The sequence below is a fragment of the Lytechinus variegatus genome, chromosome 9 (genome assembly GCF_018143015.1).
Source record: "Lytechinus variegatus isolate NC3 chromosome 9, Lvar_3.0, whole genome shotgun sequence".
Lineage (NCBI taxonomy): Eukaryota > Metazoa > Echinodermata > Echinoidea > Temnopleuroida > Toxopneustidae > Lytechinus > Lytechinus variegatus.
Genome location: NC_054748.1, coordinates 35,843,115 through 35,868,448, shown reverse-complemented (window position 1 = coordinate 35,868,448; position 25,334 = coordinate 35,843,115). Strand labels below are relative to the sequence as shown.

At 35.3% G+C, this 25,334-nt stretch overlaps 1 protein-coding gene across 1 annotated transcript in view; it reads right to left on the bottom strand.

Annotated features, from left to right (window-relative positions):
* Positions 1-6,001: 6,001 nt before the first annotated feature.
* The window catches only part of LOC121422119 (fatty acyl-CoA reductase 1-like), a 20,658-nt gene continuing 1,325 nt past the window's right edge, over positions 6,002-25,334 (bottom strand). Inside the window, exons 2-14 of the mRNA XM_041616955.1 lie at positions 24,628-24,834; positions 20,475-20,650; positions 18,786-18,858; positions 17,822-17,928; positions 17,135-17,312; positions 15,132-15,176; positions 13,680-13,798; positions 13,038-13,108; positions 10,692-10,770; positions 9,853-9,942; positions 8,949-9,078; positions 8,044-8,171; positions 6,002-6,472 (exon numbers count right to left, since the gene is read on the bottom strand). Coding sequence (XP_041472889.1) covers positions 6,301-6,472; positions 8,044-8,171; positions 8,949-9,078; positions 9,853-9,942; positions 10,692-10,770; positions 13,038-13,108; positions 13,680-13,798; positions 15,132-15,176; positions 17,135-17,312; positions 17,822-17,928; positions 18,786-18,858; positions 20,475-20,650; positions 24,628-24,822 — 1,563 coding nt within the window. The 5' untranslated portion in view covers positions 24,823-24,834 and the 3' untranslated portion in view covers positions 6,002-6,300. The remainder of the gene's footprint in view (positions 6,473-8,043; positions 8,172-8,948; positions 9,079-9,852; positions 9,943-10,691; positions 10,771-13,037; positions 13,109-13,679; positions 13,799-15,131; positions 15,177-17,134; positions 17,313-17,821; positions 17,929-18,785; positions 18,859-20,474; positions 20,651-24,627; positions 24,835-25,334) is intronic.

The window sequence follows — 25,334 nt, the reverse complement described above, 5'->3', positions numbered from 1 at the left end:
GATTGCTAAAATTGGCTGTTAATCATCATCAACATCGTCTTCACAGACAATTCTACTCGTTACAGTGACTCTTGTTATTCATTGTGCTTCAACATCAATTCCATCATTGCCATCATTGTGAACTTTAAATTAAGGAATCTTGGCCAACCAACTTGGATCATATCTGCATTTAATACAGGACTATCATAACTTTGGATTGCACATCCGACACTTCAAGAGATGTAAGATCATTATCATTTTGTTTGTTTAGTGTATGATTGATGTCTTTCCTGATCGAATAAAAAAAGAAATTAAATTTAAAACTAAATTTCATTAGCCTATTTGTTGAAGTAGCGTAACATATGTGTGAGGGACAGGGGGTCCTAGTAGCTCTCTTTTCACTTTAGATCCATCAGAACAGTGGCATTTGAAGGCAGTTAGATTCTCTTCACATCAACCGCTTTGACAAACAATACTTCAGCATTTTATATGTTTGTGTGTTTTGTTAAGAAAGGATACTGATCAATGCCCATGATCATGTACCCCTGGTGATGAGAGCACATCATGGTCCTACATTCGATCAGCCTAGATCACGCAAACTCACTGCCATTCTGATTCATGTACATACACATAATTATAACTGTAATCAAGTTCAATTCTGCATCATACAATCTCTAAAAGTATCTTCGATCCGTCACACACTGAAGCTCACATTCACAATAGCACCCCCCCCCCCACACACACACACACAACACACACACACCCTGGTAATTAATCCACTTTGGAAAATACGAAGTGTGCAAATATGTAACGTTAGATCTCGACCCCTAATCAAATATTTCTGTCCCGGCCGGAATTCTGTCTATTATATGTTTCCTTATCTACGTCCATTTCTATCGTCTTTTACATTTTTCATATTTATTTTCTTCAATTCAAAATGAAATATCGTTATTAAATATCAGTACAAACACTTACCTTGTAAACTTGACCAGCACCAGTGCCAAGACCCCTACCACCATGCACCATCGCAGCGCGGCGGCCACTCGCCGACTCGTGCATCATGGGACTCGATCCGTTGGATTCATTTTCAATGTCACTTGCAATTTTTAGAGTCAAACTGCCCACGATACCACTCCCTGCTTCACTGTCAGAGTCCACATCAAAATCCAAATCACTATCCATGATCACAAACTATTTCACAACACAAGTGAAACAAAAAAATCTGAGCAAAACTCAGTAGGCCCGAATCGTAGGGGTCCAACATGTCCAAGAGGTACACGAACCACTACCAGCCCACTCATTAACATAAGCCAGTTCGTAGTTCCACTTATGAGAAGATTCTGCGCATGATCAGAGATTGGTCAAGCGACACGATGATTTAAAATTGCATGAGATAAGCACCAATTTTTATGTCATGGTTATTCATACATTCTTTTGAATTGCATTTTTCATTTACATCCACACCAAAAAAAATGCGTCAACGAACGACTGGTATTTTACAGTTTGCAAAGTAGGCCTACGTTGTACATGCTATAATCACGGGCTATAATGCATTGAAAGTAGAAATGAAACTAATGCCTTCATAATAGTGTTTGTTGATGTTCTATGCACCTGGTCTATTCAATTTCTTCATTCTGCTATGTAAGGCATGCTTACATAATAACTTGCTTTGAAATCTGTCTATCATAATGAAAGAAATGAAAGGTCGTTTGACAAAATTGCCCATGAAGTATAACTACAAACTGGTCTTACAAAAAGGCATGAATGGGAACTTCTCGGCCTTCCAAACATATTCGGGAAGAATTAACAATTTTATTAGCTTTGAATCAATCCCAAGAATCATTCCTTTTCATAAAATCCTCAAAATAAGAAAGCCAAACAATGTTGTTTACGTAAATTTAAATACCTGAAAGTAAACATTTTAACATACATCTATCTACAATCTGAAGAAAATTCATTTCGGATTAACAGATACCCTTCGGCCGTTGCTTAGCTATTCAGAGGTGAGTTTTTGCCTTCGCTTCATCTACGTAACGATATGTGTCAGTTACAAGCTCTGTGATTGGTACAAATGGGAACTCCGTCATTTGCACCAAATCACAAGTACTGAGAATGTAGAGCATACAAAAAGGGTCTAAAGCTTAAGTTTTTCGATGGCCACGATCGTGCCTTTTTGACCCGTCTCCTTGGTTGGGGTTGGTCCTAAATAAGGGATCTTTGTGGTGCCATCGGACAGATTTCCCTATGAAACTGAGATCACATGGGCACTTTCCACATAACGTATAACGGTCCCCTATTAAAAGCTGAAAGAGGATGTAGACTGAGATAGCTAAAAGGGATTAAGGATAGTAGGATGTCACGACCACAAAATAATTAAATTTCAATGGCATTTGACTTGATCATGTCACCTAGCTCTCATGCAAATGATCAGCGATTCATGATTCCACTTTTTTGCCAGATTCACGAAATAGATCAATAACTGATAACATTTCAAACACGTTACCTTTGTTAAGATTCAACGTTGATTCCAAAACTGATTAATGTCATGGAAAACATAAAGCTGGAGCAAGCAAGCACGTTTATACTCCCTCATGCAGTGCAAAGGGATGGTTTGCTTGGATTTTAAGTTCTCTTGAGCCATTACCTATGTCGCTATGAAAACTCTCATTTCTATTTTACAAAAGTCAAAAGAAAATAAACAGAACAGAGTCATGTCCAAAATGTCTCTTTTATTTCAAAAGTAGTGAAAGACAGTGATTCACGTACATGTAGCATGAAACTGTATTAAAACAATATTGAAAAATAGAAAGTCTATTTTGTGCAGAAAGCATCAACCTCTAAATATATACCAAAAACAATCTTTTCAAACACCTAGAAAATATATCCCTGACAGAATCGGGTTCCCTGAGATGGTGTACAAGTAAACATAATAAATTTGAAAGTTTCACATAAACTCAAACATGTTTTTCAATATATCAATGATAATATTGCTTACTCAATGAAATACTACACACCGGAACTACACACTGTTCAAACTCACAGGAACAAAAGTTACAAAAACTTTATAGCAGCTTATCATAATAAATTGAACATTGGTTAAAATGTCAGTCTTGGTACTATCAAGGAATTATTTTTTCAGTTTTGCTGCAGTGCAATATATCAAAGAATGGCAACAGTTAAAAAGGGTATTTTTTGCAGATAGCATCAACCTCTAAATATATACCAAAAACAATCTTTTCAAACACGTAGGCCTGTATTCTGAAGTCAGGTTTTACTTAGACTATGGTCTAAGTCTGCTAAAATTATGGGAAGCCAAACATTTCAAAATTTTGTTTACAGTAAATGCTTCTCACGTTAACTGTGCTCTTCACTAATTATCTAATGGTGAAGACATCTGTCATACTTATCCTTCCCAGGCAGATAATAATGTTTTGGCAGTCCAATGAGCTGATGCATTGAACCTCTACTGTTATAGATTTATGTAACAACTTGCTTTCCATAGTTAAACCACAACTTAAAACCAGAGTTCAAATTAAACACGACTTCAAAATACGGCCTCTAGAAAATATATATCTCTGACATCATTGTCTTACCTGAGATGATGTACATGTAAAGACAACAAAATTGAAAGTTTCACATAAAATGAGACATTTTTCAATATCCCAATGATAATAGACTTTACTCAATCAAATACTGCACACTGTTCTGAAGAGGAACAACACTTACAAACACTTTCTATAGCAGCTCATCTGCAATGTGCACAGATTAAGGCAAGAGATCATAATAAACTGAACAGCGGTTAAAATATCAGTCTTGGTACTATCAAAGATCTTTTTTCTTTCTTTTTGCTGTAGTGCTGTATATTTTCTATTCACACCTCATAACAATATGTTCTCTCATTCATTTATTTCAGAAAAGAATATGAAATGTATAAATGCAGCATGTCGAGAGATAAACAAACACCACCATACAACTGCATTAACAACATATCCAATGAGCTACATAAAGCAAGAAAGACATACCCTAAAAATCCATAAAGAAAGAAATAACTAAATCAACAGGATCATTAACAAAAGAGTCTTTAAAATGTCTAATTATCAAGATAATTTCAAAAAGGATTATAGCTTTCCTTTGCAGAAAACAACAATCGAAAGCCAGTGTCATGATGTATCATACTTGTCATCTCGTTTTTTATCCTCATGCTCATTTATGTAATTTGTAAATATTTGTGTTGCAATGCACGGGTCAGTAAAAGGCATATTACCTGTAATGAACAATAAAGTTCAATTCAATTAATATGATTGTAAATCAAATTTAACTTGTGATGAGCATTGAGAAATACTCTAAAATACTACACTACACTACAAATCGGACGCATCCGAGAAAGAATCAACAATGGTATGCCAGGCTTTGCGATCTGACATGAGTTGGTAAGTCATGTAACAAATTATTTGTATCCCTACATTTGTAATCAACAACATTTAAAGGTCTTTGTTCTCTCGTTTTATGAGGGAGGCACAACAAAAGTACATCAGGGCCATGTTGTACAAAGAGTTACGAATGATCCAATCAATCTCAAGTATATGGAAATCCAGCAATGTCATAATTTTTTCCTTTGGAAATTTGCTCAATGTCCTTTGAAAACAAAGAGAAACATGCTGAATTGTTAAAAAAACAGTGAATGTATGAATATACATGTACATGTACGTCATTTCTAGAAAATATTTTGAACAAACATTTTCATATATTTTAGATGTTGACGTTGCTGGCTTTTAAATAATTGCGATTGATTGGATCAATCGTAACTCTTAGTACAACAGGGCCCAGAAATAACTTATTTCTCACTACGGAATCAGTGACGAGCAAATTTCATACTACCGTGGTGCAGATAAGTGGAAGATCTCCATAAATTTTGTTTTGTGATCTCTCCAACTGATATTTTGTACCCTCATTAAAAGTCGAGAATATGTGCCTAAAAGTCTATCTTTAATGACTTCTTGATTGTCCATGTTTCTAAACCATACAACAGGATACTTTTGCACATGCCCTAAACAGGGAGAGTTTTGATGACAGAGAAATATTTGATTCCCAAATCAAATGCAGCTTATTACATGTATTCCATGTAAGAGCTTTCCTAGATAAAATTTCTTTTCTTGAGTTGCATATGTATGAACCTATTGAAATCATCCAGTTCTTTCAGCTTTATTAGACAACTATATGTGTTCCTACCATAATAAATCATTGATGCTCGTTCTTCTAAATTTATTAATTCCAATAGTATTCTTCTATATTGCCACCTTTTACATGCCATGTCGTCTACCAAGAGATAAATAAATAAATCAAATAGATAAATTAATAAATCAATTAACAACAGAGATGATGATGATGATAATAATAACAATAATTATAATAATAATATTATTAATAATAAATAATGGGAATAAAAATAATGACATTAATATTATACATCAAATAATAATTTTTAAAAATTATATTAAAGATAAAAGATTACAATACATATATATTTCTAAAATCTTAATATTTCAGTACAGTAGTTCAATGATAAATGTGTAGCTATTCATTATACTTTGTATCGCACCATTAACAGCAGAACAAGAAATGATATCACATGTTATCCAAAATCATGAATCCTATTCCAATATTCACTCAAGTTTTCAATACCAGTATAATTTTAATATCATGCAGCACTATTCATGTCATCATCATTCTGAATGAATGAATGAAGGATGGAATGAACACTTGTATTAATCAATTATTGAATGAATGATTGAATTATTGTTGACAATCTGTAAGATACATGAGTCTATTTCCAATTCGTCCAAATGGCAACTCGTCTACTATCATTTGGTCTACCATCAGTTCGTCCACTATACACATGGTCTGATTGCCGATTCGTCCACTCACCATTTCATTTAATTGGACTAAGTGTTAACTGTGCAAAACAGATGAAAATGAAATGGATATTATACCAAATGGTAATGCAACAAACTGGGCACAGACAAAATCGTGATTAGACAAAGAGTTGATCGGACCAAATGGATATTGGACCACATTGTTGTTTAGACAAAATGTTGATGGACGGAATGGTATTAGACTAAATCAAAGCAGACCATGTGGTTAGTGGACAAGTTGGCAGTAGACGAATTGGCAATTTACCGATACATGTAGGTGTAAAAAGTCAAGATGGGACTATTATGAAGAAAATCTAAAAGCATTACCAGTAAATCTGATGAATCCAATTGCAAAATCATGATTGAACTGCCACCACAAGAAGACACTAGAAGTGGTGGCACAACTTGATCAATGAGAGCGACCCACGGAGGAGGTAAGCATGCGACAACATTGAAGGAATCTGAAGACAATCCTGAAAATGAAGTCCCGTACGTTCCGGGCGACCTTTGACCGGGTCATGAGGATACGCCAAATGATGACAGCGAGGACGGTATTGAAGGTCCATCGGAGGTTGCGCAACCTGAGGAAGAATATGGTTATTGGGGGGATTAAACATTAAATTCGATAATTGATATAGATTCAAATCAGTGATAAGTAATAATGGCTTCACGTGACTCAACCAGCAAGGATCACATTTGCAATCTATCTATGTATTCTATAATGATAATAATAATGATAACATTTGTAGGACGCTTTATAGGCCCTACAGATACTTCGAAAGGTGGCACAAAATATGCTCCTGTGACATCTTCTCCAGTCTGAATATTTCACAGGGCATAGGGTTAGAGTTAGAATTGTAATAGAGTTTTTCGGTTCAAAATAATATAAAGAAAAGGTTTAGGATTTAGTTTTGGAGGTTAGGTCTCATGTGTGGCCTAACGTACAGATTTTCCATCGGAGCAATTGTCGCCGGAGCAAATGTCATGGAACTGCTTCGAAAATCGTACAGGTGGGCAGACTAACAAATGAAAAAAATTAATATGGATTTTTGGAGCAATGTGGCCCGGTGGATTAGTCTTCTGACTTTGAAATAGAGGGTCGTGGGTTCGAATCCCAGCCATGGCGTAAATTCCTTCAGCAAGACATTTATCCACATTGTGCTGCACTCAACCCAGGTGAGGTGACTGGGTACCCGGCAGGATTAATTCCTCGAATACAGGAGCACTGAAAGGCAGCTCGAGCTAAAGCCGGGGTAATAATAATAACATCGCGCCTCGGTATAGAATATTTCTAGATAGATGGCGCTATATAAATGCCTATTATCATTATTATTATTAATATACTACTAACAGAAAAAGATTAGTTTTAACTATCTGAATATATCATGATCACAGGGAGTATTCTATATATGGGTTGAGAGTCTCCAATTTTTTGTGCTATCAGTGAAAATAGTAGTTCTAATTTGGTCCCGAAATATAAATACATGTATTCAAAAGATTACCTTATCTGTGAGAATCATTCTCTTTTCACAATTTTTTAGTTGTCAGTATATACAAAGTTAACAGAAAGAGTTGATCTCGCACCATTTTATCCAGACTTATGTAAGTTTAACCCACTCTTTAAAGAATGCCATGCTTCAGTAATTCAATATTTCAAACGTCATTTTTCCCCAAATTCTTTGAAGCTCTCTCTCAAATTCAATTAAATCATGTACTTGCGCTTAAGTGGATTATTATTGATCAATTTTGACGAGCTATGTATCTTTGTAAAACTCAGGATCTGCTTTTCAAAAGTAAATAAACATTTAAGAATACATTTGGGGGATATTCTGACTGCCAAAAGTGCCCCTAAAATTCTCCCAAAATGCATGCTTGGAGCAACCTTTCTTTCTTGAATCTTCTCAAGATCTGCCAAAAACAGTATTCAAGATTAATTAGAATATGAATATTCAGACTATGGCAGAATAATGATACATTATTTTACTGCATATTTTCTTGTTGCCTCAAAAAAGAAGTCCTTAAAATGGAATAACAGCCTCCAAAATTCTGCAATAAGCCCAAAGTGGAAAACACAGACAGCCCATAAGAACATAATTATTTCCGAAATTCCAACCCTGGATGAGGTTCATATATCGAGACATTAAGAGCTTACATTCTGAGATGCCTGCGTGCAGCAGGGAGATTTTTCAGGTCTTCCTTCATGAGGAATCTCCTTGCCCCAAGGACGTAGTCATGGAAGTATGATGGCCAATGTAGCGGTCTCACGTCGGTGAAAAATACCTGAAAATGGAAAAGAATCTTGTCTTTATTCTGTATTCAAGAACATAAGTGGGGTTGCAGAAGTCATGGTCTGGTAGTTATGAATCTCGTCTTTCAATCTGAGGGACATGGGTTTGATTCTAAGTCATGTCATGTTTTTCTTCAGCACCAAATTTACTAACATGGTAATGCACTCAACCCAGGTGAGGTGAATGGGTGGGAAGAAAGTCTTCCAATGCTTGAGGGCCTAGGCAGCCTAGCTACATGTATAAAGCTAGAATAATAATAGAGAAGGGGAAGGGAAAGAGGGAGAAGAGGGGGAAGGGAAAGAGGAAGAAGAAGGGGGAGAAAGGGAATTTAAAGAGGATGAAGAGAGAAAACAGGAAGGGAAAGAAGAAGAAGAGGGGAAAGATGAAGAAGGGAAAGGGAAAGAGGAAGAAGGGAAAGATGAACAAAAGGGGAAGAGGAAGGGAAAGAGAAAGAAGAAGAGGGGAACAGAAAGAAGAAGAGGGGGATGAGGAAGGGAAAGGGAAAAAGGAAGAAGGGGGGATGGAAAGAAGGGGAAGTAGAAGGTGAAGGGAAATAAGAAGAGGGTGAAGAGGAAGGGAAAGGAGAAAGAGGAAGAAGGTGGAATGAGGATGAAGAGAAATGAGAAGAGGAAAAAGAACTTAAAGGGAAGTAGGAAGAAGAGGAAGGGAAGGAGATAGAGAAAAGGGGGGAAGAAGGGAAGGGAAAGAGGAAGAAGTGGGGAAGAGGAAGAAAAATGGAAAGGAAAAGAGGGAGAATGGGTTAGCCTACCTCTCTGTCTTCCTTGCTCATTGAAGTTGAGAGAGCTTCTACATTCTTGTAGCCAAAGGACCAAGTGTGCATGAGGAAGAACTTCAGAGCATACACCATCCTTACAACTCTTTGGTTTATCTTCACCATGCTGCAGCAAAATACAAATATGATTTGTCATTTTAAAAAGGATAAGTCGGGTCATCTTCCTGTCTATGCTTATAATCTGCACTGTAAAAAGTTGGTGTTAAAACTGACACCAGTTGTTGTTAATTGAGGACCATACCATGAGGTGTTACAATTACACCCTAGAGATCGAACATGACACCAATGAGTGTAAATGTAACAACCAAATGTGTTGTAATTACACCTATGGGTGTTAGACTAACACTGTCAATTTAATACCGGCGTAAAATAACTGGTGTGGTCCTTTATAAACACTGGTTAACATTACAGTTTTTGCTGTGTAGCTTATCATCAGTATTGAAATAGAAGGACTGAAAAAAGAAATAAATGGCTAATGGCAATTACATGTAAATGATAATTTGAGTGCAGCACATTGTGAATCAGTTTCTTGGGATTTGAACCCACGACCCTCTGTTTCAAAGTCCGAAGACTACTCCACTGGGCAACAATACTCCACATCCACACTATCAATGAAAACAGCTGGTATCTTCCCATATATCATGTTCATGCATTCAATATAATAATATAACTATATTAATAATAAAATTTTAAATTACTTCGCAATTAAAACATGAACAAAGAACACAGGAAAATAAAAGAAACAAATAGGGCACAAAAAATTTCTCACATTTTCATCTTTCCATAATCATAGTACAGAGCTGGACCTTGGCCTTTGTTAAACTTGACTTAAAACTATGAGCTCATGAAGTTTGGTTGTAGAGGTCCTTAAGGTACTTACGTAGGCTTCTGTCCCGTTAGCTTCAATGCACTATCAATGAAAACAGCTGGTATCTTCCCATATATCATGTTCATGCATTCAAATACAATCCTATTAGTAAAACAAAACAAGGAAATGGAAGGTTAATATAATCATTGTCGACTTGATAGAAATTTGACATAGAGTTACAAGGTTCCCATAAAAAAGAAGAACATTGAATCATAAGTCCCATTTAAGGCACAATCAATAAAAAACTGGCATCTTCCGATTTACCAGGTTGATGCATTCAAATCCCTCCACATCGATACAACAAACCAATGTATAGAATTCTTGAGGGCCAAGGGTGATTTTTCCCTCATGAATGCCAAATTCGCCCCCAACATACAATGTACTTTCTAGAGTCGCCCCAAGTTATTTCACAAATGATATTCAAGATTACTTAGAAAATTAATATTTCAACTATGGCAGAATGATGATACATGTATTTGCTTTTACTGCTTAATTGCTTGTTGACCCTAAAAAGTAGCCCAGAAAAAAGAAAGAGCAGCCAAAATATCGCAATTGCACCAATGTGGAAAAAAAGATAAAAATAAACATTACTCTCTACCGTGAATGAGTGTACTGTATGGACAATGATAGATATATAACATAGAGTCTAAGGGGTATCCCGAAAATTGGGAACGGTGGATTTTATTAGCTTTAAAGCCTTTCTTATGTGGCTGCCATCACACAATTTCAAACAAACATTGTAATAAGAGAGAACTTTCAGGAGGGATTATTTGCCGTTACTACTACAGTACAGATCTATCCTTTAAGCAATACCATTTCTTAAGTTATTCAACAGATCAAACAATTCTTACTCATATTTAGTGAAATAAAACCTTGGACGTCCAAAGGCCTTGTCTAGGGGAAATATGTTGAGTAGATTGGCGATAATTCCTAAGAGAAAATAGAATAGACATTAATAAGATTTGATATTCAAAGACAGTATCAAATAGCGGTCTTGAATAGCACCACCTTTAAGGGGAAGTTCTCTCTGAAGAAAAGTTTGTTGAAAATACCAGAAAAAACAAGAATTATGTTGGTGTAGGCTCGAGTAAAAACCGACAAACAATAATTAGAATTTTACGCTCTTGATTTGTGACATCATAAACATGCAGCTGCCCATATGTTATATGTCATATGAAAATGATGAATTCCATTTTTTAAAGTCCCTTTTCTTTCAGGAGTGGGTGTGAAAAAATTTGTCTGATAATACTGGAGGTACAATTAAAATCCTTTTCAATTTTTTTGAGAAAATAACATTTCACTGATTTTTAAAAGTTTACAATTTATACGATTTAAGCTGCTCACATATGACATCACAAATCAAGAAATAAGCTTCTATTCTAATAACTTTTTTAAATCTTTTTTCTTCTATTTTTCACTGAACTTTTTGTCAGGGGTGAACTTCCCCTTCAAGTCCCCAACTACTTAAATCTAACTAGGTTCCAATCTGAGCGAAAAGAATTTTTTTAATATAGGCAAACTTGAATGATAATACACTGCTTAATGCATTCATAGTGCAATAACTATGAAATCAAGCAGCAAAAGATAATTTTCCCCTCAAAGACATTTTCACTTCCATATACAAATACAATTAAGAGCTAATAACACAATGGTATTCAGCTTTCTCTCACAGAAGTAAAAAAAAAAAAACAAGTGGAATGCCTCTGGCGGTCTCACCTGCATCATGCAATTCAATAAAGCAGCAGTGCTGACTTTGAAAACTACTATTGAATTGAATTGAATTGAATTTATTACCATATATCATTATCAGGTACAATTACAAGGAATTGTACATCACATATAAACAAAACATTTGGTAATTGGAGCTAACATAATAGCAAGACGCTAATCGAGGTTAGCCCAAAATAACGTCATTATCATAGTTTAAACAATAAATTTAACTAAATTTAACTTTAACTTGCACAAGATGTTCAGTGATACTTGGTTACTCTTATGTCCACGTTTTATGAACTAGACCAATACGCTTACAGAGATATGATGGTAATTCAACAAATACCCCCTACATGGCCAAAGTTCATTGACCTTACATGACCTTTGACCTTGAATCATGTGACCTGAGACTTGCACAGGATGTTCAATGATACTTGATTACTATTATGTCCACGTTTCATGAGTCAGATCGATAAACTTTCAAAGTTATGATGGTAATTCAACAGATATCCCCTTATTGTCGAAGTCCATTGACCTTGGTCATGTGACCTAAAATGCGCACAGGATGTTCAGTGGTACTTGATTACTCTTATGTCCAAGTTTTATGAACTAGACCAACATACTTTCAAAGTTATGATGGTAATTCAACAAATACCCCCAATTTTGCCAAAGTTCATTGACCCTAAATGACCTTTGATCTTGATCATGTAACACGAAACTTGTACAGGATGTTCAGTGATACTTGATTACTATCATGTCCAAGTTTCATGAATCAGATCCACAAACTTTCAGTTATGATGGTAATTCAACAGATACCCCCAATTTGGCCAAAGTTCATTGACCCTAAATGACCTTTGACCTTGGTCATGTAACGTGAAACTCATGCAGGATGTTCAGTGATACTTGATTAACTTTATGTCCAAGTTTCATGAACTAGGACCATATATTTTCTAAGTTATGATGACATTTCAAAAACTTGACCTCAGGTTAAGATTTTGATGTTGGTTCCCCCAATATGGTCTAATTTCATTGACCCTAAATGACCTTTGACCTTGGTCATGTGACATAAAACTCAGGCAGGATGTTCAGTAATACTTGATTAACCTTATGGCCAAGTTTCATGAACTAGGTCCATATACTTTCTAAGTTATGCTGTCATTTCAAAAACTTAACCTTAGGTTAAGATTTGATGTTGACGCCGCCGCCGCCGTCGGAAAAGCGGAGCTTATGCCTCACTCTGCTATGCAGGTGAGACAAAAAGTAGTACAAAATCTTATTTATTTTATATTCATAAAATAAATAAATAACAATCAATCAAAGTAATCAAATGAAGTAGAACAAAAGATTGACAGGAAAAATTTAGAAAAATAGATATATTTTTTAAAAATTGTTCTATGCATAAATTAGAAATTCAAATCCCGAGTAGGCATATATTCTTAATATATATATATGTATATATATACACAAATGGTTTCTGATCAACTTACCTACATGTGATCCCACTTTGCTTGGATTAACAGGACTGGTGACCAAGTTATAGACTAAGATTGTGGCAGGTCTGTGTATAATAAAAACATATGAATTACGTTACCAATCTTTTCTTATTGTACTAACAAGCATGGTTTGGATTAATAGGACTGGTGACCAAGTTATAGACTGTGAAGGTGACAGGTCAGTGTATGATATTAACATATGGATTGGGTTATCAGTCTTTTCTTTATTGTACTTTATAAAATATACTGGATAGAGTATTGTTTGGATTAACCATAACAGTCCTGGCAATTTGGCCACCTTGACGTTTTATATGGTGAATTCATAATGTTAATAGCTTGCACTGTTGCATTTTAACATCCTTTTCCTTTAATTTTTTAGACCAACATTGTGACACCTGTGTACACATTTCCAAAATGATACAACCTGCTAGTCCCTACTCAAGGTTCCGATAGACTTATAATCCTTGACACTAAAAACTTTTCTCATAAGCAATCACTTATCATTTTATGGATATATCCATCAAACAAATTGCTGAGGAAACAATTGAAAAGGCAATTACTGCAGCCTATTGACTAAAATAAATGACTTTTAAAATCAATTTTATCTTTCTTGGAAGAAGGGATTGTTCTACTCACTTATTGACCCCTGTATACCAAGTTGCACCGATCATTGCGTTCGCTACAAAATCAACGGGGGAGGCGTCAACGAGGGCCTCTGGGTCACAGAGCACTGTACTTACCAAACCCTTACCAACCTACAACAGGAGATAATAATAGAAATACAAATAACAAGGGGAGCGCCTCTAGCAGTCTCTCCCGCATTATTCGATTCAATAAAGGATCGAGCAGTGCACTGCCTCTGAAATCTACTATAAAATGATTATTAAAAAAAAAACACCATCAATATAATTATGTAATACTATGTTCATTGACCCTAAATGACATTTTACCTTATTCATGCTATTAATTATGATTATGTATATCTTAGGATAGGGGCTTCACGTCCCACTAGCAGTTCTAGCTACTTCTGTGGAGTCCTTCTACCAATAGTACTTATCTTGTATCAATGTATTATGACATCTGGTAATAAATTCAGTTCAGTTCAGTTTAGCTCCTATTGAAGTTTCATAATTGCCTGTGTGACGTAACAATTTAAGTCAAGGATACCCATCCGCCCCCTTTCCCCCTGCGTAAATCTTTGAGAAAGTTTTTTACAAAGATTAAAATAAAATAATAATACTGATTAGGCATTATATAGCACCATCTATCTAAAAAAAATACACTCAAAGGCATATTCAGTTGTTATTATCATCATCATTAGTAGTTGTAGTAGTAGTAGTAGTTGTTGTTGTAGTAATAGTGTTAGTGGTAGTAGTAGTAGTAGTAGTAGTAGTAGTAGTAGTAGTAGTAGTAGTAGTAGTATTACTGTCCAGGTTTTAACTCGAGCTACCTTTAAGCACAGATAATACAAATAAGCTCAAACCGGAAAAGGAATACATTTTCTGACAAATATCACTTCTTTATATTTAAACATTCAAAAGCTACAATATAATCATGAAAGTGGTTTCATTTACATTTTCCTACCAACATTTCAACTTCATGTACATGCTTTCAACCAAAGACAGTGTAATATGTGGTGTTTTATTTATCTATTTGTTGGATCAGCATTGTTATTTCCTTTTCAAATGATAATAATGATAATAGCAAATTTTTATAAAGCACTTTTCCCAGAATGGCTCAAAGCACATTACAGTATATTATTACCCCGGTCATTGGATTTATTTCAATCCCGCACGAAAAGTGCACAATTTCCACTCCCTGGGGAGCATTCCTTGCATTCATCGCAGCCTCATTATGGCGCTGGCAAAACCAAACATACAATATCTTTCGCATCCTACCAGGTACCCATTTAGCACCTGGCTCGAGAGTGGCAAAGTGTGGATTAACGCCTTGCCAAAGGACGCTAGACCGCGGTGGATTCGAACACACGACCCTCTGTTTACAAGGCGAGAGTCAGAACCACTACACTACAGCTCTTCCACAGCCGAAGGAAGAATACTTCTTTCTGAAAATAATTTATTTACTTACTGCAACAACCAGTCCAGTTCCACCAATTAGCGAATCAACCCATCCCTGAAAAAAGGGAAAAAATATATAATAAAAATATAAATACTATAAAACTTCTGGATATCACTTTACGATGTACGATGCATGATTGATTAAAGCCCATCATCGTCCTCGTAATGCCTTCTTGATCTCCAGATCCACCACTTTAATTACTTAGGGGGTGTTGCAAGAAAATATTTGCAGTCAATTTCAAATATTCTGTTGCAATTTTACAACTGATAGATCAATGTTAGCTGTAGCAAATGAGATTAAACTTCTTGTTTCAAAGAACAAATCAGGCAATCAGCAATAAATCACTAATTTGCAAAATTAACTGCAAGATATATGATTGCTTTAGGGATCAAAAATAGACTTGCAATCGATCGCAAGTTTCTTGCAACACCCTATTAGACAGCTAACAAGGGAAGGGAAGATGTCGGAAACAATGGTCAACATCGTTGTTCGCAACATCACTGTGGTTGATCCTGAAGTTTACAGATATTGGTTGGATGGTTATACTGCTGCCAACATACTTGGGTCTATGTACCAATTGTCTCTAATCAGTAGATGTTGAATCAGCAATGTTTACAGCTCTGGAAAGTGCTGCATTACTATTAAAAAATTGCTTTAGCATGGCTACCTTGATCTAACAAAAAGAATCCTACCAAGTACCCATTTACATGTATTTCACCTGGGTGGAGAGTGACAAATGTAGATAAACACCTTGCCAAATGACACAGAGGCCGCGGAAGCGGGGGGGGGGCTGCACGTGGGGCTTCAGCTACAAAAACGTAAAAATGACCATAGGATTTTGATTTTTTGCATGGTCAGCCCCCCCCCCTACCACTTTGGAAACCACTACGCGACCCCGGTGACAAGACTACTGCAGGGGATTTGAACGTCAGACCTTGAGGATGTGAGGCCAGAAGGAAATTAAATTTTATGATGATACATATATATATATATATATATATAAGATCTCATAAATCATTCGCTATTTTTGTCTTGAACATACTCTACATATAAGTAACAATTAATGATGATGAATAAAAGATCTCTTTAATCATTCGCTATTTTTTTCTGGAACACACTGTACATAAAAGTAACAAATCATACCAAGAGAAAACATGAAACCAAGAACAGAATCACATAAATGAATAAATATTAGCACATCACTGATCCAATCAAACAGCCATTGAATCAGCAACTTTGAGAAAGTTCCAATTGCACAGACATAACTATACTACTAAGATAGACATACTACTAAGATAGACATACTACTAAGATTAGGAACTGTCCAATACATGTACATATGAATGACAGAGATTTCCTGTACCTGATGCAACTACAGCATACAAAATGGAAAAATAAATTAAAATGTGCCAACAAATGCAGAAGGAGTAGCCACATTTTGGGGTAATTTCTGAAAGATTTTGCATAAATGATAAATGATACTTGTATTTTTCACAAGAATATTCTTTAAAAATCTGTGTAGAAGTTTGGCTCACCTCCTGGTGTTCTGCCATATAAAAGCAAAGTGAAGGACAAGATATAGTTTGGTAATTTTCAAAAACAAATTTGCATAAATCAGTGCTTCTAACACAATAACATCACTCAATGCTTAAAAAACAAACACAGAGTCTTGTATTCTGAGGTCTTTATACATGTAGATCATGGTCTAAATCTGTGCTTAAATTATGGGGAGCCAAAAGCTCAAATTTATGCTTATACTGTATATTTCTTATATTAACTAGTTTTTCCTCCTTTGCTTTAATTGTGAAGAAAATATTTCAGTTATCATTCTGGGACAGTTATTTTTGAGTGTCAAAATTATAATAAATAGAACATATATTAATAGAGATTTGTGCCCTAATTGGCTCTCCATAGTTAAACTACAACTTTAAACCAGGGTTTAATTCAGACCTGAGTTCAGAATACGGGTCGATCACTCACACTGAATGCAGAAGACTTTCGCAGTTACTTACAGGATATGGTTCTTTCCATGAGCCTATAACGATGGACGGCCTTGTGATGCAAATTGGTAACCCCTTACCCTCTTCTTTGACGACATACTCCGCAAGAGCCTTGGTGAAGGTGTATGTGTTTGGTCTCTTGCCCAGCAGCATGGGGGTTAATGCTTCCATCATGTCTTCTGACATCCATCTATATAAGACAAAAGACAAAAGGCATGTGGGGGCATTATGATCGAGTGGTTACAACTCTCATTTTTCAATCAGAGGGACGCGAGTTTGAATCCCAGCCACTGCCTGTTTTCCTACATGTAATTCAGCAAGATATTTACCCATGTTGTGCTGCACTCAATCCAGGTAAGGTGAATGGGTACCTGGTAGGATTTATTCCTTATTATTCCGATATACATGTAGTGGATCAGCTACGACGGGGTAATGATATGATACCGTAGCGAACCAGACCGTAATGGTTTTGGTTATCTTGCATTAAACGCAGATGGCGCTTTTGCATAAAAACTCTATTATAGACGCAACACATTGCTTAAGGCAGCTCTCGGAGACTAGTTAATAGCGAAGTTCCTTACTGTGCAGCATCCAAGATCTTGTACGGGTCGGTGTAGGGGGTTAGACAACTTAAGAAGTAGCATTCAAAATCTTGTATGGGTCAACCGGATACCTGGCGTGGGGGGTAAGATTACTTACTCGGCAGCGTCCAAGATCTTGTATGGGTCAACAGGAGGGGGGTAAACAATCTCTTCTATTGTGGATTGGTCACAGTTGCTATATGCTGTTGAAACATGATGAAAGACCTGCAAGGTAGCAAACAAAAAGGTATCATTAGATGAAAATATCATTAAAAACCACAAAATTTATTCTCTTCAACTTTTCAAGTTTATAGAAATTGATAAAAATTTGAGATAAACATATAAGATGTGCAATATATGAAAATGTTTGCAAAATAAAAACACTTACTCATATGTTTTGTAATATTAAATAATATACCTTTTTTTTACAATATCACTGAATTGAACAGTATATACACTATTACTATTGATAATGATGAGAAACCTTGCACATAATTCAATCTTTGTTACAGTTGGCTAGGTTCAAATAAAATTGTAAACTTTTTAAACTCATAAATCAACAATAGTGTCACTTAATGTCTCTTCTGTTGTCAAATTGCAATTTTTTTTCATAAATTAAGTCGTTTCACTTCTTAAGTTACAAACTAGTCCATTTAAGTACAGAAGGGGTAACAGAGGGTATTGTCAATATGAAGCGTATTTGTCATAGACTGCAGAAATCCCTGTACATGTATGAGAAAGAATAACCTACAAGTTACAGAAACCTAAATAGTTGTTCATTGTGACATCCCTGATTTGTTCAATTAAATGAAAGCTACATGTAGTCATTCATCTCTAAATTGGCAAAGCATTGATGATATAAAACAAAATTATTTTATTTATTTCATTCAAATTTGGCGCATTTTAATCAAATTTGCAATAATTATTTATTCTCAATTATGTTAAAAACATCCACACTTATTTCTTATAATCATTAAGAAGCTCAAAAAAATAAGATATTTCTAAAACGTTATTTATATGCTAGGAAAGCCCTGTGTCTCAATTGTTTAACCTAAAAGATTACTGGACAAATATTAATTTACCAATAATTTCTTCATTCCTTTGCTCATTTGCAAGATCTTTCTGGTGGCAAACACGTTCATTCGGAGAGAAAGTCTGAAAACAGAGAAAAGATTCAACTATGAGATTGGTTCATGTCAAGCATCCCACAATGTAATTTCTAATAAAAAAAATTCCAATTAAAGCAAATGTGCCACAACATTATGTAGAATGCCCAGCATACATGTAGGTCGCACGCACCTAATTAAAGGACAAGTCCACCCCAACAAAATCTTGATTTGAATAAAAAGAGGAAATTTAACCGGCATAACACTGAAAATTTCATCAAAATCGGATGTAAAATAAGAAAGTTATGACATTTTAAAGTTTCGCTTCATTTCACAAAACAGTTATATGAACGAGCCAGTTACATCCAAATGAGAATGTTGATGATGTCACTCACTCACTATTTCTTTTGTTTTTTATTGTTTAAAATATTGACATATTTTTATTTTCTCATCATTGTCATGTGAAATGAAGTGTCATTCCTCCCTGAACACGTGGAATTCCATTATTTTAACATTTTGTGCTTCAGGCAAGGAGGTCCTAATCATCAAATTCGTAAAAATTAAAATATTGTATAATTCAAACAATAAAAAACAAAAGAAATAGTGAGTGAGTGACATCATCGACTCTCTCATTTGGATGTAACTGGCTCGTTCATATAACTCTTTTGTTAAAAATAAGCGAAACTTTGAAATGTCATAATTTTCTTATTTTACATCCGATTTTGATTAAATCTTCAGAATTGTGCTTGTCTGATTTTTCTATATTGATTCAAATCAACATTTTTCTGAGGTGGACTTGACCTTTAAGAAGAAGGCAATAAGTATCAATTCAACCCAACCCACTCCCAGGTTCATAGCTGATTGACATAAATGTATGCACACAATTCACCATCTATGTACCTCGGTCACATTTGCTGTACGGCGAGTTGAAAACAGCTGTTTTATTCATTTTTATACAGACCACCTATATTTAGCTGGAACAAAAAATGTTAAAATGACTGTTTTCGACTCGCCAAACGGCCACCGTAGAACAGATGTGACCGAGGTATAAATAATAGAGCAATCACTGAAGTTGCTTTGCCAAAATAGTTTTGGGAATGATTGACTGGCGCAAGGGTTGGGGCTTTTTCACTGTGTCTGGGGGTGAATGAGATCACGCCACAAGATGTTTCCATACATCATGTCAAGGCACCAGACTGCAGATGCTGCACTGCAGATGCTGCACAGCAGTACAAGTAATTGGCCTATTTAGGCAAGAGTAACTAAAATCAAATGGAAGGTCATTGTCATATGTTATCTCATGTTCATAGACAGTAATGTTGGCACTCCATACACACATGAACAACCAGACTGGCTGGACCTGAACTGTACATCAATTCTCAATCTGTGTCGTTATTTCAGTTTATCTTTTAGAGTCAAACTAACCCACATAACAGTAAAATTATACTTTTAAAACAATCAAGGAATATCCTTACAATAATCATAAGAAACAGAATAGATATCATGACTAAAGTGATAGATAAAACAAAAAAAAATTAATATATCGAAAAAATGAGAAAAAAAATGTTACAAAAAACTATTGCAGTAATTTAAGCAAGTGTTGTTTACACATTAAAAGTAAGATGAACATTTTAAAATAAGATGTGTAAACTATGTAATACTTACAACATTTTTTCATCAAATCTGACAGTAGCTGCAACATGAAACACAAGCTCCGTCTCCTCCTGAAGAATTCTGATGTCTTCTTCTTTTAAGGCAAGGTCAGGTTCGATGAGGTCGCTCTCAATCGGGATAAGTTTTAACTGGAAGTCTGGCTGCGCTTCCCTGACTTTGTCAAACATCTGTGGAGTTAATGAAAATGTTAACCTATAACATACTGAATTCTACAATTTCCATAGGTTTAATTTGTACAGCAAACAGAATTCTATATTCCAGGGGCAGCACCTTAGGTCAGGTTCGATGAGGTTGGACTCGATGGGGATAAGATTTGACTGGAAGTCTGGCTACGCTTCCCTGACTTTGTCAAACATCTGTGGAGTAAATGAAAATGTTAACCTATAACATACTGAATTATGCAATTTCCACAGGTTTAATTTAAACAGCAGACAGAATTCTATATTCCAGGGGCAGCACCGTAGGTCAGATTTGGTGAGGTCGGATTCGATGGGGATAAGATTTGACTGGAAGTCTGGCTACGCTTCCCTGACTTTGTCAAACATCTGTGGAGTTAATGAAAATATTAACCTGTAAACTACTTGATTATGAAATTTCAATAGTTTTCATGATTTAAACAGCAGACATAATTCTATATTCCAGGGGCAGCACCGTAGGTCAGGTTTGGTGAGGTCAGACTCTATCATGGGGATAAGATTTGACTAGAAGTCTGGCTACGCTTCCCTGACTTTGTCAAACATCTGAGGAGTTAAAGAAAATTAACCTGTAAACTATTTAATTTATGGAATTTCCATAGGTTTTGATTTGAACAGCAGACACAATTCTATATTCCTGGGAGTGGGCCACCATAGCTAGAGATAGGTAAAGGCAGGGCAGGGGGGAGCCATCTGTCACAATGCGACTGTAAGTCTATTTAGTGTTAACCCCTAGTAACCATTCAGCTTGTATATAATAAAAGGAATTTGGGTGGTTGACTCTTGTCATAGTCCCAGAGTCAATCAACTGTATCTTTAAGTAAGTGATCAAACCCGCTGGGGTGTAAGGATTAGAATTTTACTTTGACTTCTTGACAATCTTAGGTCATGAGCATTGGGTCATTTAACTTGATATATTTAGTTAAGTTCAATGGGGCTCTAAAATTCTATAGATGTTTGTTTTTATGTATGAGAGGAAAAGACTGTTGAGAATGTTTGAGATGGGAGTTTTGAATAGGTGAAATTAAAGCTTGGATAGTTAAGTAGTTTTAATTGGATATGTTCAGTGTGGAAGAGTAAAGCAGAGGAATATTGAGAATGTTAATGACTTTGTCTTTGTGAGAGTCAAGATGGAGTGGTGTTTGAGTAAAAGCAAATCAGAAATCGTTTGATTCTCGGGAGAGGAAGACCCTTCCACATTTGGTCTTAACTCGGAGTGTGAGGGTGTGGTTCTCGTAGGCCATTACTTTGGGTGAATGTTGCAGGCTGTGTAGTGCAGGCACAGCTGAGTCTTAATCCCCATCGTTGGCAGGCTGGATCCAGGCAGCACAGGCCAGGTAAAGCCACCACATCTGCCCTCATCTCACCAGGCACGACTGTTCCAAAGAACTGTAAGTTCACTATTTTATTGGTATAATTAATTATTGTAATTAAAAGCAAAACTTAGTGTTTTCAAAGAAAACAGAAATTCAGTAATTATTTTGCTTATGATTAATGTTAGAGTATTGAACACTAAAGTGCAAAGAATATTAAATGCTTTGTTGTATTGTGTAGTAAATCATATCTCATAAATGAAAACTTTGTGAAATCAAACCAAGGTGAAACCAACTAAACATGAAGTAATGATATAAAGATGAAGTAATTAAATGTTACTAAATGAGACATTTTATTATGGAAGAATTGTTGGTTTATACGCTCAATGACAATGACGATTCCCATATATTTTAAACTGATAGTTATGTGATATATGGCTTGTGAACTGAACAAGAGTAATAGCCAGGATCAGTGTATTGATGTTGTATATGATATAGTTGATGTAAATATTCATTAAACTGAGAAGATATACTTCTATGAGAAGAGAGATTTCCTTTTGCTATTTAGGGATAAAAGATACCGTAGTTTTTTTTTACATTATTTTCCGTAAGTAGCTCAGTGAATTCAAGCTAGTATATCGTAACTGACTTGTGAACATTTATAGTGTTATTACTGGACCTTGTCTATTAGGAGATGGTTATTTATTTACTCTCTTTAGGGACGAGCTGGGCTCGTACTTCATCCTCTAACTCAGAGTTCGTGACTTGTGATTCATCGTAGCAATCTTGTGGCTCTCAGCCCTCATCATTTCGTCCGCGAATCTGGACTGGCTTTTCGTCGAGAGTTCGCTCGCTTTACTTCGCGTCGTCGAAGCCACCGCAGTTCGCTCTTAGACGACTATATTCATCGGACCAACGATAGTCATTGACGATGTCGAAGGGGTCCTTATTCTGAACTATATAAATTATAACCAGATTAGATATACTACGGTCCAGTGTAGGTATTCATCCAAGTATAAACCCTCTTTTGATGAAACTTAATTGGTGGAATTAATAACCAAAAATATTGTCACGTTTGGATGCCAAATTATTAGGCCTTGATTAAATATAAATAAATCACTCTCATTAGATACATATTGCAACATATTCAGTATAGGATAATTCATGCTGATGCTATAACTGCTAAATACAGTTTGATGTTATGTTGATATGCATGTGATTCATGATTTAATTCTGATTGTTCAATTTCTTTAATTATATGTACATTTATAGAGTTGGTCGCTCTGAATTAAATTTATGTTACATATAGATATTGAATGATTGTGTGATTATTGCAAGTGGTAACTACTTTCGTTTCAAACAGAACCAAATCTATTACCAGACTGGGAATTTCAGTCCCAAGATCTGACACCATCCCATAACTATTGACTTTTTTAATGATCAACAATGGAAAAAAGAAATATCGGAAGAAAGATGATAGGATACTGGGAAGTGGAATTCTATAATAACCACAGCCTATTTTTTCATAGTGAAAAATTGTAAAAAAAAAAGATAAAGAGAGAAAAAATAGGTCCTTAAGGCTTCTGCCCCCAATCAAGTGCTATCCCTGCCTCTAGGCCAGCACAATAATATCAACCTTATCTCACACAGAAGTGGCAGACTAGTTTGATTTATCAGTTAAATGAACGTACCACAGAAATTTGTGATAAGCATTGCATGTATCAAGAAACAATTCAAATAGGATATCACGGCAAGATCAGAAGTCAGAACTTTACATCAGTTACCAACTATTCTGTTTGAAAAATTTGTAGAATCTTAAAATAAATCAGTTCTAGGAGCTTTATGAAGATGGTAGAGAACGGTTTAGACTTGCAACCAAACAGATCACAGTAGTCACTAATGCAAGCCTCTGATTGGTTGAAAATCCAAGTTACTGTACATGTAGGTTTGATTTTTGGAGCTGCGATTGATTGCAACTCTTTCTGCAACTGGTGTTTAAAGGGGAAGTTCACCCTGACAGAAAGTTTATTGTATAAATAGCAAAAAAAAAAGATAATAGAAATATTGGTGAAGGTTTGAGGGAAATCCATCAAAGATATAATAAGTTATTAGAATATGGATTTTTTTTATATGTGATGTCATATGCAAGCAGCTGATGTATCCTGAACTAAAAATATATTTTAAAAATGAAAATGGGTTTATTGTACCTAATGTGAAAGTTTGAGTAAAACCCATCACATTTTTTAATAGTTATTATAATTTCATTCTTTTTATTTGTGACATCACATGAGAGTAGTTTCCCCATGTATCGTGAATTACAATATCAATGAAATGTCATTTTTCTCAAAAACTTAAAAATTTGTTTCATTGTATCTTCAGCATATCAAAATACAAAATTATTTCACACCTGCTCCTGAAAGAAGAATATTCTTAGTCATCACAAACCATTAAAAAATTGAATTTATGCATTCTATATTACATCACATATTTGGCAGCTTCTCATAAATATGTCGCAAATCAAAGTCTTGAAATTCAAATATGGATTTTTCTCAAACCTTTACCAGTACATTATATTATTTTTGTGGTATTTTACAAAAAACTTTTTATCAGGGTGAACTTCCCCTGTAATCAACTTACCATGCCAGAAGTTATCTCTTTGATACGAGCAGCCGGTCCCTTGTCCTTCTTTGTTCTGATAAGAAGGAAAATCTTCTTGATGTCTGGGCAGCACCGAAGGAGTTTCTCTAACAGCACCTTGCCAATGAAGCCAGTGGCACCAGTGATCATCAACGTCTTGCCGGCATAGAAGTCACTGACAGAGCAGTACGCCATGGTGGGGGAGAGCTATTCAGGGAAATCATAAAAAGGAATAAAATTGCTAGAAACTAGAAGCCCTAGTTCTGAAGAGCTGTGGCCTATACATGTATCTACTAAAATTACAGGAAGAAAAAAATTGCAAAATTATGTTTACAGTGTATGTTTCTGATATTCACTATACCCTTTCACATGCTTTAACGTTGAAAAAAATAACAGTTTATTACTCCCCAGGTCAGTGGCGTAATGACCCAAAAAATTTAAGGGGGCTCAATATTGATAAAAAAGTTGTGGGCATACAAGCAAGGTACTTTTATTACAGTTTGTGATATATTTTGACATAATATTCAGAAAATAATATCATATTTCCATCACCCATATCCCTTTCCTTTTCTCGTTTATTTTCATGGTCGTGAAAATAAAATGGGGGGGCAAAGAGAAAATAATATCATATTTTGATCATGCTTATCCCTTTATTTTTCTATTTTATTGTGAAAAAAAAATTGGGGGGGAAGAGAATCCCCTTGACA